This window comes from Aegilops tauschii, chromosome 2 (genome assembly GCF_002575655.3).
Source record: "Aegilops tauschii subsp. strangulata cultivar AL8/78 chromosome 2, Aet v6.0, whole genome shotgun sequence".
NCBI classification, from domain to species: domain Eukaryota; kingdom Viridiplantae; phylum Streptophyta; class Magnoliopsida; order Poales; family Poaceae; genus Aegilops; species Aegilops tauschii.
The window spans coordinates 629,987,227-630,003,065 of NC_053036.3; the positions used below are offsets into that span (position 1 = coordinate 629,987,227).

Consider the following 15,839-nt stretch of genomic DNA (forward strand, 5'->3'; position numbering starts at 1 on the left):
TTGACACAACATAGTGGAAGTAGTCATACGTCTTCACGATCCAACCGATCCAAGTACCGAACGCACGGCACCTCCGAGTTCTGCACACGTTCAACTCGATGACATCCTGCGAGCTCCGATCCAGCCGAGCTTCGAAGGAGAGTTCCGTCAGCACGACGGCGTGATGATGGTGATGATGTTGCTACCGACGCAGGGCTTCGCCTAAGCACCGCTACGATATGACCGAGGTGGATTATGGTGGAGGGGGGCACCGCACACGGTTGGGAGAGATCAACTTGATCAACTTGTGTGTCTAGGGGTGCCCCCCTGCCCCCGTATATAAAGGAGCAAGGGGGGAGGCCGGCCGGCCCTAGGGGATGCGCCAGGAGGAGGAGTCCTCCTCCTAGTGGGAGTAGGACTCCCCTTTCCTAGTCCCACTAGGAGGGGGAAGGAAGGAGTGGGAGAGGGGAAAGGCAAGGGGGGCGCCCCCCTTTCTTGTCCTATTCGGACTCAAGGGGAGGGGGAGCCTCTTGCCCTGGCCGGCCCCTCTCTCTCTCCACTAGGGCCCAACAAGGCCCATTAGTTCCCGGGGAGTTCCGATAACCCTTCGGCACTCTGGTTTTCTCCGAAATCACCCAGAACACTTCCGGTGTTTGAATATAGTCGTCCAATATATCAATCTTAATGTCTCGACCACTTCGAGACTCCTCGTCATGTCCGTGATCACATCCGGGACTCCGAACTACCTTCGGTACATCAAAACACAAAAACTCATAATACGATCGTCACCGAACTTTAAGCGTGCGGACCCTATGGGTTCGAGAACTATGTAGACATGACCGAGACACGTCTCCGGTCAATAACCAATAGCGGAACCTGGATGCTCATATTGGATCCTACATATTCTACGAAGATCTTTATCGGTCAAACCGCATAACAACATACGTTGTTCCCTTTGTCATCGGTATGTTACTTGCCCGAGATTCGATCGTCGGTATCTCAATACCTAGTTCAATCTTGTTACCGGCAAGTCTCTTTACTCGTTCCGTAATACATCATCCCGCAACTAACTCATTAGTTACAATGCTTGCAAGGCTTATAGTGATGTGCATTACCGAGAGAGCCCAGAGATACCTCTCCGACAATCAGAGTGACAAATCCTAATCTCGAAATACGCCAACTCAACAAGTACCTTTGGAGACACCTGTAGAGCACCTTTATATTCACCCATTTACGTTGTGACGTTTGGTAGCACACAAAGTGTTCCTCCGGTAAACGTGAGTTGCATAATCTCATAGTCATAGGAACATGTATAGGTCATGAAGAAAGCAATAGCAGAATACTAAACGATCAAGTGCTAAGCTAACGGAATGGGTCAAGTCAATCACATCATTCTCCTAATGATGTGATCCCGTTAATCAAATGACAACTCATGTCTATGGCTAGGAAACACAACCATATTTGAGCAACGAGCTAGTGTAGTAGAGGCATACTAGTGACACTCTATTTGTCTATGTATTCACACAAGTATTATGTTTCCGGTTAATACAATTCTAGCATGAATAATAAACATTTATCATGATATAAGAAAATAAATAATAACTTTATTATTGCCTCTAGGGCATATTTCCTTCAGCGACATCCTTTTTTCCATCAAGTTAGGATTGCTCCCCATGTCGTTGCATCCTACATGTGGATATTCTTCTAGTATTACAAAGCTCCCCATGTAGCTAGCTCCGTCGGCTTGTCGAATACTCGAACACCACCTAAATTTTTACTATTAAAGGAAAAAAGGTACTGAACTCGTTAAACACCGAGTGTTACACCTTCGCCGTAGCTAGGGTCTGCCCCTTATTCGTACCCTTAGTACTCATTGTCGTGATCGTGACCCCAAAAACTGTGGCAGAAAAATTGGGGAACTAGCCATGGAAGGGGGCCCACATTGTTCGGATCTGTTACAATATTGCGGTGGTTCAGATTTTTTTTATTTCTCATTTAGTTAATAAATTTATTAGTGAACAAGGAAAAATATTATTGAGACAAATAAATAGATTAACATTAAAACAACAATGATTTATTACTCTTGCCATAAAACAAGTTTGTATTTTATCTTTCTGCCATTTCGTAACTATGATAACGAAAAGCAATTTCAGGTCCGGTCAATTTATGAGATTTGTCCATGTATACTATTAAATAAAATGGTCACAGCATGTAATTTTTTACCACATATATGATATCCCTTTCCGGTTTAGAAGGCCCGAGCATATCCTTGAATCGACAATTCGACTAAAGTAATACTTCCTCTATAAGAAAAATAAGATTGTTTTTTCTGTGTGAAAAATGTATATAAGACCGTTTAAATCATTATATTAGTGATCTAAACAATCTTATATTTCTTTACAAAGGGAATACAAATTATATATGACAAAGTTTATACCGTTAGAAAATATAACATTAAAATTTACAATGGTATTTTCTTTGTGATATATAACCATTCATACAGACCACTTATGTGCATGGAATCTTCACGTATATACTGGAACTTGTTGTCACAAAATAGAATTTCACTAGTAGAACTTGTGAAACATGCAAATATTTTTACAAAACACATATAAAAATCATTTGTGATGATTGCTTGTACGGACCCAAGGACATTTATGTAATTTCTTTATTTCCATGATGATGATGACTGCTTGTACTACTAATATTTCTTGAATAAGTAGTTTGACCATAGTTTGACCAAAGTTTGACCAAAATTCAAAAAAACTGAAATTTGAGCATAACTTTTTTTCCTTTTAGAATTTGAGGATTCTAAAAATTTGCAAAACGGCATATGTACCCGGTACCCTCCAGAACACTTCCGGTGTCCCGATATGTACTCGGTACTCTCCGGAACACTTCCGGTGTCCCGATATGTACCCAGTAGTCTCCGGAACATTTCGGTGTCCGAATACCATCGTTATATATATCAATCTTTACCTCTCGACCATTTAGAGACTCCTCGTCATGTCCGTGATCTCATCCGGGACTCCGAAAAACATTCGGTCACCAAATCACATAACTCATATAATACAATATCCTCATCGAACGTTAAGTGTGCGGACCCTACGGGTTCGAGAACTATGTAGACATGACCGAGCCACCACTCTGGTCAATAACCAATGGCGAAACCTGGATGCCCATATTGGCTCCTACATATTCTACAAAGATCTTTATCGGCCGAACCGTTATGACAACATACGTAATTCCTTTTGTCCATCGGTATGTTACTTGCCCGGGATTCGATCGTCGATATCTTCATACCTAGTTCAATCTCGTTACCGGCAAGTCTCTTTACTCGTTCCGTAATACATCACCTCGTGACCAACTCCTTAGTCGTCTTTCTTGCAAGCTTATGATGTGTATTACTGAGAGGGCCCAGAGATACCTCTCCGATACTCGGAGTGACAAATCCTAATCTCGATCTATGCCAACTCAACAAACACCTTCAGAGATACATGTAGAGCATCTTTATAATCACCCACTTACGTTGTGACATTTGATAGCACACAAGGCATTCCTGCGGTATCCAGGAGTTGCATAATCTCATAGTCGAAGGAATATGCATTTGACATGAAGAAAGCAATAGCAATAAAACAGAACGATCATAATGCTAAGCTAACGAATGGGTCTTGTCCATCACATGATTCTCCTAATGATGTGATCCCGTTATCAAATGACAACTCATGTCCATGGTTAGGAAACCTCAACCATCTTTGATCAACGAGCTAGTCAAGTAGAGGTTCACTAGGGACACGGTGTATGTTTATGTATTCACACATATATTTAGGTTTCCGATCAATACAATTCTAGTATGAATGATAAACCTTTATCATGAATAAGGAAATATAAAATAATAACTTTATTATTGCCTCTAGGGCATATTTCCTTTAGTCTGCCACTTGCACTAGAGTCAATAGTCTAGATTACATTGTAATGAATCTAACACCCATGGAGTCTTGGTGTTGATCATGTTTTGCTCGCGGAAGAGGCTTAGTCAACGAGTCTGCTACATTCAAATCCATATGTATTTTGCAAATCTCTATTGTCGGCGTTCTAGGAACGGGGGTACCCAGACTTGCCTGCCTACGGCCCACGGCGTGGCTCCATCGACGGCCTGGTACGGCCCAGCTTCAACATCAACAACTCAAGACCCTCGCGAGGGGTCAAGCCTCGCGAGGAGGACGACACCAAGACCTCCACAAGGAGCCGCCTCCTCAGGCTGGCTCCTAAGGAGCGGAGATCTCTATGCAAGCCTCACCTCGCGAGGTTCGGATGACGTGAGCCATGACGACCAAGACCAGGTGGGCGCCAACGGACGCAGTGTACCAGTTTCCTCTTCGGTGCTAAGGAGGCAAGCACAGGCACGGAGTCCCGATGAATCAGCCAAAGGTTTCCATTCCCGTGCAATAAGACCAAGACCGCCAGGACGGAGGTCATCACCGAGCCCACCACGGCGTCACGACTTGAGGCTTTTGCAGGCGAAGACTACTTTTGTCAGGATAGCATGTACTAGTTGTCTCCCTTCGAATTTGGCCGTTGTGGGATCCCTTCCCGCCTTCATTTTGAAAGAGGACCAAGGCCACTATAAATAGGACTTAGCCACCACCATAGAGGGGACGGATCCATTCCACCCTCACACTCAGTAGCTCACTCGAGCCCAAGAACACTCCTCCTGAGGTTGTTCTCAGACTATGCTAGTTCATCCTCAGCCCCTCGAGGCTAATCCACCACAAAGCAGGAGTAGGGTTTTACACCGCAAGGTGGCCCGAACCTGGGTAAACTGTTGTGTCTCTTTCCCTTACAGTTCGACGAGCTAGGCTGTGAGATTAGCGAGTAGGGAGACTTGGGAGGATGAGTCCTTCGCACGCACCCCAGAGTTCGAACCTCTCAAGGGTTTGCGGAACCCGAAATCCGACATTTGGCACGCCGGGTAGGGGTGCGTCGAAACTTCCTCCGTCCGTCCGCCGCACTCCGCCCGTGCCGTTCAGCTCTCATGGCGGGCGTCGCTTCTCTGACTGGATCGACGGGCACGCACGGAGGCGCCGTGGGTCTCCGGGCCTTCACCCCCGCCTTACGGTGAGTGTAGTGGCCGCCCATGTTCAGGCCGGAGATGCCGCCTCGCTACGATGGCGCGGCAGACCCGGTGGGGTTTCTCCAGGCGTATGAGGAGGCGGTTCTGGTGGCCGACGGCGACGACAAGGTCATGGCGAATTGGCTCCCCATGGCCCTCACGAGCGCGCTGCGCGCCTGGCTCCTGGGCCTAACGGAATCTTCGGTGGCCTCCTGGGAGGAGCTGCACAGCCTTTTGGTCACGCGCTTCGCGGTGCCGGCACCTCACGCCGTCGCAGCCATCCTCGGCGGCTCGCAGGCCGCCCTCGGATCACCACATCAAGCAGTTCTTTCGCCAGGCGGGTGCCGCCCCCATGCAGCGGGCGGCACCGCCGGGTTGGGCGGCGCCCAAGGCCGACCTCACCTTCGACTCCGGGGACCACCTTGTCTTGTCGGTCAGGAGGTCCAAAAAAAAAGAAAAACTGAGTGATAACGAAAAAGAAACAGAAGACCCGGAGCTTTGTTGGGCCGGAAGCTGGCAATAGTCAAGAAGACGACAACGGCCCAGTCTCTTCCGCTTTTGCCCTGCTCGCTCGAGGCGAGGGGAAAAGCTTGGCCGACGCCTCTCCACCGGAGACGCCGCCGTAGGAAACAAACAAATCAATTTCCATGCATGCATTTAACATTACTGATTCAATAAGAGGTTTTTGCTTATGCGGACATAAATTTAATCTGTACCACTTTGACACAACTTGGTTCAAAGCAAGAAAGTTTATACTCCCTCCGTTCCTACATATAAGTCTTTTTAGAGATTTCAAATGAACTACCACATACGGATGTATATAGACATATTTTAGAGCGTAGATTCATTCATTTTGTTCCGTATGTAGTCACCCGTTGAAATCTCTACAAAGACCTATATTTAGGAACGGAGGGAGTACTTCCAAGCAAAAAAAAAGAACACTTTAAGCAAACCTTTCTACCATTTGAACATTCTAGTCACATATACTGGATATGTCAGGCTAATAAGTAATAATACATCTCAACATTGGACACCTGCTTGAGGTCTGTCTGTGTCAACCACAAGTAAAAAGTACTCCCTCTGTATAGCCATAATGGACTGGTATAACATAGACCAAGCAGAAAACACAACCTTGGAAACATTTATTAATAACTATTTTCGCCCTAAGGCATCAGTACAAGCTTCAGTTGAGGGATAAATAAATAATAATACAAATACAGGACTACTGAATTATGGAGCGAGCACAGAAGCTCCTTGCAGCTACATAGCCGAGAAATAAGAGTACATATGCCATGAATGATTACATGGAATCTAGATTTTACTGATGACACCATGCATCTTATTCTTCAATTATTAATTAGGACCTGAAGTGAATCACAGCAGGCGAAGCCATCGGCAACTCCTTAGTAATCTCCTCCCTCAACATATCCTTCTCCTCAGTGGTCCGTGGATACCGAGAAGGACAGACCTTGATATTGGGATCCAAGTCACCGCAGTCCTCGCACACCTGCCAGTCGTACAGAGATATCTCCTTCATGTTCACCGCGATTTCCATGACACGCCTAATGTACCGCACAAAGTTCTCCTCAGGTTGGAAGCCGCAGATGGTGAGCTTAACCAGATTCTTGTGCTTAAAATGAACAGCAGATGGTTGCCACTCCACGTTTGCTTTCTCACAGTAACCCTTTTTCCTTCGAACATCCTTGTTTGTCTCCATTTCACACCAATGATCCCACACCGTGATGCATAGCTCCTTTAGGGAGCTTGCAGCTTCAAGAATGAACATGGTCCAATCAATATTGCATCCTTGAGGAAGATTATCCAGATTCGCAATCTGTAGCTTGCCAAGCACAGGTGCAAGCAGTTTAGGGCACTCAGGTAAAACCCAAATCTGGCACAGCAGAAGCAAATTAATAATTGTGTACAAACTGCAAACAAATTACATTACACCCTCAAGAGCTAGAAAAGGGACTCAGTTAAGTTAATATTACTATTATAAGCACATAAATAGGAATAAGACATATATGGATGACTAGTGAGTACCTTTTCACTTTGAAAATCCAGACGCAGGTCAGTTATCCAGGGTACATTAGCAAGGAGCTGACTTAACTGAATATTACTAGTCGAACTAACACCAACTTTTCCAAGGATTAGCTTTGAAAGCTGCGGGACAGAACCAAAAATCAGGGGATCTTCTTGGTAAGACCAACCAACATATTTGACACGTTGGAGTTTTGGTAGACAGTTGAGTTGGATGGCTTCAAATTCCCCATAGTCGATCTGGAGCGCAACAAGTTGAGCATGCTGTACTTGAAGCACGGAGCGGACCCCTGCGTCACAATGGGTGAGACGCAGAGATTCCAAGCGCTTGCAGGTGTTGAGGATGTTGTGGATGTCCAGTTCACCAAACCTCAAATTCCGCAGCCACAGGTGCGTGAGACCAGCAAACACAACTGGACAATCACCAAACCAAGTATTGAACCGCTTGGCAAAGGAGAGGAGATCATGTTGAGTGCATCTCCAACTAGTCTTCTCCGTGAGGACGACAAACTCAGCGACATCGAGCTTGTGGGTTGCCATGGTGCGGGCAACAGCTTGGCTGATGGAGAGACACTCATCATGCCTCAAACAGAACCTGACCCTCAGCTCGCGGATGGGGATCTCGGGATTCCTCGCACCAAGTATCTTGTCCGTGGTAGCAGCCACAGCAATGTTGTACTGAAAAATACGATTAAAGGTGTCGACATCGGGCTTGAGGTAACGCGCAAGGGAACCAATATCTATATCAAGCAGCGACAGCATGGGGGGAAGCTTTAGCATCCTCTTAGACAGGATGCAGGTTCTCAAGGCATCTAGCGTTTCAACCCTCTCCAATATGTTGAGTAGAAGGTGATCCGGCAGCTTGCTAAGACTGTCAAGTTGGGCTTCGGCTTTCTGCATCATCACATTAACCAAGGAAAGAAAATGAGCCTCGTGGACATGAACAAAGGAGGAGAAAACATGAAAGAAAAAAGGCGCTTACATTATTGTTTTCCATCTCCGCAAAATCTCCAATTGGCCTTATTATAGATGGATCAAAGAAGTCGAAATCTGCTGCGGCTAGTCCGCTAACAAGGGCAGCACACGAATAGGAGGACTCGATCACATCCTAATGGTTACTAACAATATCTCGGGTCACAAACAAACTTTGCTACTAATAAATAAATAGAGTTCCTTTTGGAGTCCGCTTGGGATCTGAATCCAGACGGAAATCGAGCCACTTCCTTTCTAGCACGATTACACAAGGAAGGAATCCCGTGAGCCCAAGGACATACCCCTGGACGGAGGAGGCAAGGGCCGGCGGCGGGGAGTGGTTGTCGCCGCCGGCGGCGGCGGCGGCGGCGGCCTGCCCAAAGGGGATCGGGTCAGTTAGGGTTTCTCTTCTCTTCTCTTCTCTTATACTCGTATATTACATACATTACAGAACGTTAATGGGCCGTGCTATTTTTCCTTTTTCAGGGATTGCTATTTTTTTCACAACATGGCCTTTTTTGGGCTGGCACTGATTGGATGAAACGGGCTAAACGTTGTTAATTCAGTTCGGTCTGGGCTTTACCCTTTTCTGGGCTGGATTCGACCCATGGATACCTGGTTTCTAGTTACTCAAAAAAAAAACTTGCCCAAAAATATGCTAGGCCGAAAATTTGAAGAAAATAACCCAAATTAGGTCTATTTTGCAACAACTTCCCTTTATTACCTTTCGGACACTCATCTGCATCAAAAATGGCGAAATATAACCTTTTGCTACAAATAGTTAGGTCAAACATTTTATCCACGAATGAATAAACAGTGTGCACATGGGCAAAATGGACAAGAATAACCCAAAGGTGGAGCTACCCTTTGGGCAACGTCCAACGCGTAGATGCTATGCTTTGTGCCGTAGCGCCGTTCTGACAGGCGCTACACGACTTTGCCAGTGTGGCGTCATGAGGCCATGATGGGCCGCGCCTTTGGCTAAGTAGCGCCCAAGGCTCGGGCGCTATCCTACCTGCATGGCACCTCTTTGTCGGGCGCTATACTGCCACTTAGTAACCGGCGCGAGCCATCCCTCCCACCAACCCACACACCCCTTCCACGAACAAAGAGGCTGAGAGGGGTGGCTGCGATTTCCTCTCCCCTGTGAATTTAGGCTTTGTTTTTTTCCTCTGTGAATTTCGACCATAATCCCTCTCAGAAGTTTGTTTTTTTTTTCCTCTGTGGATTTCGACCATAATCCCTCCCAGAAGTTCTACTCCGCTTCCTTCCTTTTCATCTGAAAAATCCTTCCCATTATTTATCCTTGGGTGAAACCCTAGTTTTTTAGCTAATTTTTTTTAAATAATACATTTTTTTTAAATTACAGAAATAATACGCAAAAAAAAGATTTTTCAAAAATAATACACCATCGGCCTACTGCAGGCCGACAGAGCCCAGTCGGCCCACAGCAGGCCGACTGGAGGTCCATCAGTTTGCTGCTGGCCGATTGGGCTGTCGGCCAGCAGATTCAAGCCCAGTCGGCCTGCAGTTGGCCGACAGGGTCCAGTCGGCCTGCAGTACACCGATAGGCCTGTAGTGGGCCGACTATGCTCAGTTGGCCTGCTGTGGGCCGACTGGTGCATGCCTATTTTTAATAATACACGCGAATATTTTTTAAAAGTATATATTTTAACACGTTATGAATACATGGTAACATTTCTTCAAATACATTTTTAATGGAAATACCATTTTTTTAAACCACACAACATTTTTTTAGAAACACGCGAATATTTTCTTAAAATGTCATGATCCATCTAAACATTTGTTAACCGACGTGATATGTGAGTATATTGATTGTAATATCATCTTATATTATGGGATGAAGGGAGTACCATTTTGTAGAATGTCATGGATATTTTTTGGAAACACGAGAATATTTCCAGCAAAGGTGACGTACATTCATTTAGTGGCACGAACCATTTCTTATCATATTTTCCAAAAAAATTGCATGCATTTTTTGAAAGGCGGGAACCTTTTTCCATTGTGATGAACATTTGTTTTGAAAGTTATCGACATTTCCAAACTGCGCTTTTCGCGCCATCCATTTCCCGCCACCCATTTCCCGCCATCCATTTCCCGCCACCCATTTCCCGCCAAACAATTTCCCGCCACCCGTTTCCCTCGTCCCATTTCCCGCCAACCTTTCCCGCCATACCGCAGTCGTTCTTTCCCGCCATTTTCTCGTCTCTATCTATAAAACCCCCTTCGGACGGAGCTGGATAAGCATTGCAGTGTAGTGTAGTTGAGATGTCTCATTATCCTTTCGATCGTAGTTTTCACCCTGGGATGAGCAGGACTCTTCTGAGGCTAGCTACCGATTTCAGGATGGATAATAGGATAGTTCCATGGGACGAACTCACCGGTAGTGACACCATAATGAATGAGTTGGCTCACCAATTACGTAGTTCTGGGTGGCCTGAAAGGACCTATGAGGAGGTACGTAAAGAACTTCTTAGGTTGCATGACAGGTGGAAGAAGGTAGTGGTGCCGAAGAGTGAAACTTTCAGAAGGATTGCAGCAAATAATCCATGTTTATGGACTGAGGAGAGCGAGGACGAAGATGATATCTTCATGCCGCCGCTTTCGGGTTCTGCATCGTCGAAGGGCAAGAGTTCTTCATCATCGAAGGGCAAGGTTTCTGCATCGTCGAAGGGCAAGAGTTCTTCATCATCGAAGGGCAAGGTTTCTGCATCGTCGAAGGGCAAGAGTTCTTCATCGTCGAAGGGCAAGAGTTCTGCATCGATCGAGGATGACGATGATGACTTCATGTAGTTTTTATGCTGTATGTTGTGAGTTCATTTACGTGCCATTTAATTTGGATGTAGTTCTATCTAGTTGTTTGTAATGTCTCGTTGTATGAATATTATGTTCTATCTAAATATGATCTTGTAGAGTAGGCATATGTCTCGTACATAAATACATAGTCATTTGTCTCATACATAGAATAGACATAAGTTCTCACACAGAAATAGATGGTAATGTCTCTACTGATACATAGGAGCGGCAATGACGACGTCTGGCCTGCCGGGGAGGCGGATCTCGAATGACAAATGCATCACATATAACTCGGTTTCCTGTAGCAATGCAACTGAACAACCCTTTTCCATTCCCATTCGCTCAGCATTTCTTGAATCTTGCCATCATCAGTTATGTCAATCAATTTTCTTTCCCCAGGGCCATCTGAATGCTTCCTGCTGACGTAGTACACAAAATCGTCTTCCTTCAACCCTTGCTTCAACATGAATTTAGTCTTCAACCAATCAAAAGTGAGGTCCACTTCACTAACTTGCACAACACTTGGAGACAAGCCTTGGACATGAACAATAGGGCTAAGCACCCACTGAGTACTCTCAGCCATCTGCAACACACAAATCGCATTGAGTACCTACCCTACCCCTTAATATCCCCACTAACAAATATTAGACATGTCTATATATTACGAAGCTATATATTACAGAATATTAACGGAGCAACTAATACAATTCACCCTCCGACAATTATATTACGAATATTTGCCGTAGCAACTACAAATATTGACAGATTAATTAGTTGACATCTAAATATATTAACAAAAACTACCGGAGCACGTACGAAAAATAAAATGTGGGCTTAAATATACCCTTGAAGCGTGCGTGCGAAGGATGAAGGACGAACGGCGGCCACCAAACTGCCGGTGCTCCGGCTCGAACGAAGAACGACGAACAACAGCTTCACCTCCACCACAGTGCTCCAATTTACCACCAGCACACTGCAATGCTTATGCAGCTCCGTCTGAAGGGGGTTTTATAGGTAGAGAGGAGAAAATGGCGGGAAAGAACGGCTGCGATATGGCGGGAAAGGGTTGGCGGGAAACGGGTGGCGGGAAACGGGTGGCGGGAAAAGGGTGGAGAGAAACGGGTGGCGGGAAACGGGTGGCGGGAAAAAGTTGGCGCGAACATATGGCGGGAAAAAGTTGGCGCGAACATATGACGATGATGACTTCATGTAGTTTTTATGCTGTATGTTGTGAGTTCAGTTACGTACCATTTAATTTAGATGTAGTTTTATCTATTTGCTTGTAATGTCTCGTTGTATGAATATTATGTTCTATCTACATATGATCTTGTAGTTCCGATAACAGAGTACTAAAATAGAGTAGGCATATGTCTCGTACATAAGTACATAGTCATTTGTCTCATACATAGAATAGACATAAGTCTTACACAGAAATAGATGGTAATGTCTCTACTGATACAGATACATAGAAGCGTCAGTGACGACGTCTGGCCTGGCGGGGAGGCGGATCTGGAATCGGGGACCATCCCAACCTGTCGGGTGCCCTAACGTGACGAGGAGGAATCTCAGACTCTCCCTGGTCATGCTGTGTATCATGTGTGGGGCCTGGTGGAGGAGTCGAAAACATGTTCATCCACTGGGTGTGCTGCGACATCTGAGCCTGTATGTTGTCCTCGGGATGTTGATCACCCCCCCACGTATCATGTGATGCCGACATAGACGCCTGATATCCATAGGCCCCTACGCGATGGAACGGTTCATCATGAAAAATGAGGTCGCGTCAATTAATATTGAAAACAATAAATATGAAGACACATACCTGCTGGGTGTGACGTCTGCTCTGGCTGAAACACGAAACTGGACGAGGGGCCGTGCTGCTGTGGCTGTGGAGAAAACACGAAGCTCGACGTGGGACCATAGTGCTGCGGGTGCCACGTAGAACTGCCAGGTTGGTCAGGACGGGGTGGCCTGGTTGTCGGCTGCTGTGCTAGGCGTGGACGTGGTTGATGTCGTTGCATGGAGTGACGCGGCTGCTCCTGCTCGTGCTGAACAACATCGGTTCTCCGGGTGCACGTGATAGCCTCGTACACAGTCCGTATCTTATTCTGAATTCTTTCCAAGAAGGGCTGTACCACTGGACGATGTTGAAGAAGAGGTCCAGACGATAGTGATCGTCCAAAGGTGGTCACGTCGTCGTACAGTTCGTGTGTCAAGGTAGCCTGCAAATTTCCATGACGATTAATAATGTCTGTCTCTTGCACGTCAAAGTATGTGACAACATTACGTAAAGAAAAAATATCTTACCGCGTACTGCCTAGAGCCCGAAGTATCATAGCTCGGGTACATATCCGACGGAGTAGGATCCGGTAACTCCTCTGGGTGGGAGTACTCAACAATGCGTAACCGTGTTCCGGTCATGTAGCGCCGCAAATAGAGATTGAATTCATCGAGATCGAAATTATGATTCTCGTGCCATAGATTTGTGTTTGCTGTCTCCCATTCTATAACATACGGCTCTAGTCTAACTAGCCATTCAGCAGTTGTCCTGTTCATGCCCTTCCTTGTCGTCCTAAAATTGTGGTGTGTGTTCAACAATTACCTAAAGCTTCGAATGGAGTACTATGAAAGAAAATGCAACATTGAAAAACTGGTTAATACCTGTGGATGTTTCCTCTGAGGACAAAGTTATATGTTTCCGCGAGGTTCGTTGTCATGACACCGTACCTTGCTCCATGTGTGTCATGTAGCAAAGACCACCTCTCTAGAGGCTCATGCTCTATCCACTGCTCGAAGGTTTTAATCGACCTCCCGAGCCTTCTCCTAGTACCATGTGGGTCAAAGCCTGGCAGGTCACATAGCCCAACAACCTCCTCCTCCACGGCCACTGTTCCTGTTGCCAACTGTGCAGCTACTGCTTCAACATGTGCCCTCACCGCTGCATCTCTTGCAGCTTTCCTGTCCCTCACGCGTCTCTGCGTGCACACATTAAGTCTGTCGCGTATCAAATTGTACTTCCATAACTGGTTCTGCTTGCAGAGTTTTTTGAACAGATTCATCAGGTTCTTATTTCTAAACTGCGAGAAGAAATTAGCCCCGAGATGGCGCATGCACCAACGGCTCTGCAAGTCCTGCCATGGAACTTGTTCCTCAGGGCCTGGGTTTGTCAGTGTCCTTATCGCACTGAGTATACCTGCATGCCTGTCATGAAGGATGCACACATTCGGCTTCTCCTTGACAACTGATATTTTCAACTGCCTGAAGAACCATGTCCAACTTTCAATGTTCTCACTCTCCACAAAAGCAAATGCCAGTGGGACGACTTGATTTTGGCTGTCTTGACCTATGGCTGTCAGTATCTGACCCTTGTACTTGCCTGTGAGAAAAGTACCGTCAACACATATCACCGGTCGGCAATGCCTGAAAGCTTCGATGCATATACCGAAAGAGAAGAAGAGACGATGCAAAACCCTCACAGTTGGGAACTCTGGCATGAACATGTCTTGGATATCGATATAGGTGCCTGGATTCCGCTGCTGCAGGGTGTGGAGGAGGTGGACAACAGAGTCATATGCATCAAAATAAGAACCAAATCTCCTCTCAAGCGCTGCATGCTTAGCCCTCCAAGCCTTGCCATAAGAAATTCTGTACTTCAACCTGGCGAACACTTTTGTCTGCACTGCCTTCACTTCCATAGCTTTGCCTTGCACTATCTCATCGTAAAACAGTCGAGCAATAAGCGTGGATGGAAGGTTGGCATGATCTTGAGGGATGCAGGGAATAAGACAAGTGTGATTAACTAAGTCACTTATCACCCAACTTGTGCCATACTTAGGGAGAAAGCCGTGCACCCTTGCGGGACAATCTGCATTCTTGCATACCATTGTAAGGAATTTCTGACTGGACACCTCAGCTTTGAAAACCCTTTGCGTGGACATTGCCCAATTAATTATTGCATCCTTCAGGGCTTGCTTGTTCGGATACATAGCACCCGTCGCAATATTGTTCTGGTGATATTGCCAGGCTGAATCATGTCCATCATTCACGGTCATTGCAGATGATAAGTCATGATTCCACCATGCAGGATTCGGGACCTCCTCTGCATTTTCTTCTTCATCTGACTCGTCAGAATCATCGGCATGACCCCTTTCAAGATCGGTGTCTTCTTCTTCCATCTGGTTCTGCATGTGCCCATCTACCTCGTCAGCGTCCACCTCGCCATTGTAATCACCATCGGCATTTCCTCCTTCTACCTGACTACTCTGCCCTGGTTCATAACCATAAGCATTTCCTCCTTCTACCTGACTGCTCTGTCCTTGGTCGTAACCATAAGCATTTCCTCCTTCTACATGACTGCTCTGTCCTTCGTAGCCACCCTCCCCTTCATGTGCAGTGACCTCCTTCACGACGGGAAGCACTAAAGCAACAGGATTGCATCCCCTTCGTTCACAACCTTGTAACCACCGCACCCAATCGGAGTCTCCCTCTATTGGCCTCAAATAAAAGTAAATTTTTGAACTTGACCGTGTCCACAATGCATGAACACCGACGGTGTTTGTTTCAGTATCAAGACCTAAACTTGCCGCAATCCATTCTTTCAACTGACTAACAGACCATGTTTGTGGTGCGCTGATTGCAACCTCTATGTGAGTAAATTCACTCAGATCTGCTCCCAACTCATTTGTTTGGACAGTACCAGGACCATAGAAAAATCTCAACTTCACTACATCGGACATCTCAACTCACCTATTTTTTTTCAACATCGAAATACAAGTATTAGACATGTCTATATATATATATTACCAGGACCATAGTAAATAATATAATAAATAGGCCCATGTTTACTAATAATAAATAGGCCCCAACTAATAATAATAATATAACCGACAAATATGATAATTCAGTTTATTTGAATTATATG

General features: G+C 45.7%; 2 protein-coding genes across 3 annotated transcripts; both read right to left on the minus strand.

The window, feature by feature from the left end:
* Window positions 1–6,214: 6,214 nt before the first annotated feature.
* Window positions 6,215–8,535, minus strand: LOC109733693 (uncharacterized). 2 transcript variants are annotated; one of them, XM_073509351.1, is made up of 3 exons: window positions 8,115–8,535; window positions 7,136–8,026; window positions 6,215–6,983 (listed from the first exon to the last, which is right to left on the minus strand). In XM_073509351.1, exons 1-3 carry the CDS (start codon window positions 8,127–8,129, stop codon window positions 6,450–6,452), a joined length of 1,440 nt encoding a protein of 479 aa, XP_073365452.1. In that variant the 5' UTR covers window positions 8,130–8,535; the 3' UTR covers window positions 6,215–6,449. The 2 variants fall into 2 exon arrangements, with proteins under 2 accessions (XP_073365452.1, XP_073365453.1); XM_073509352.1 differs by having other exon boundaries at window positions 6,215–6,926; window positions 8,115–8,504.
* A 3,719-nt stretch (window positions 8,536–12,254) lies between these two features.
* LOC141041845 (uncharacterized) lies at window positions 12,255–15,689 on the minus strand. The gene is made up of 3 exons (XM_073509350.1): window positions 13,226–15,689; window positions 12,741–13,140; window positions 12,255–12,661 (listed from the first exon to the last, which is right to left on the minus strand). Exon 1 carries the CDS (start codon window positions 15,652–15,654, stop codon window positions 13,573–13,575), a length of 2,082 nt encoding a protein of 693 aa, XP_073365451.1. The 5' UTR covers window positions 15,655–15,689; the 3' UTR covers window positions 12,255–12,661; window positions 12,741–13,140; window positions 13,226–13,572.
* Window positions 15,690–15,839: the final 150 nt, after the last annotated feature.

Excerpts from the sequence above, each read along its gene's own strand:
- LOC141041845 (XM_073509350.1), bottom strand. The coding sequence starts at position 15,654 with ATGTCCGATGTAGTGAAGTTGAGATTTTTCTATGGTCCTGGTACTGTC.
- LOC109733693 (XM_073509351.1), bottom strand. Across the intron at positions 6,984-7,135 it reads TGGATTTTCAAAGTGAAAAG|ATTTGGGTTTTACCTGAGTG; the intron begins GTACTCACTAGT and ends CTGCTGTGCCAG.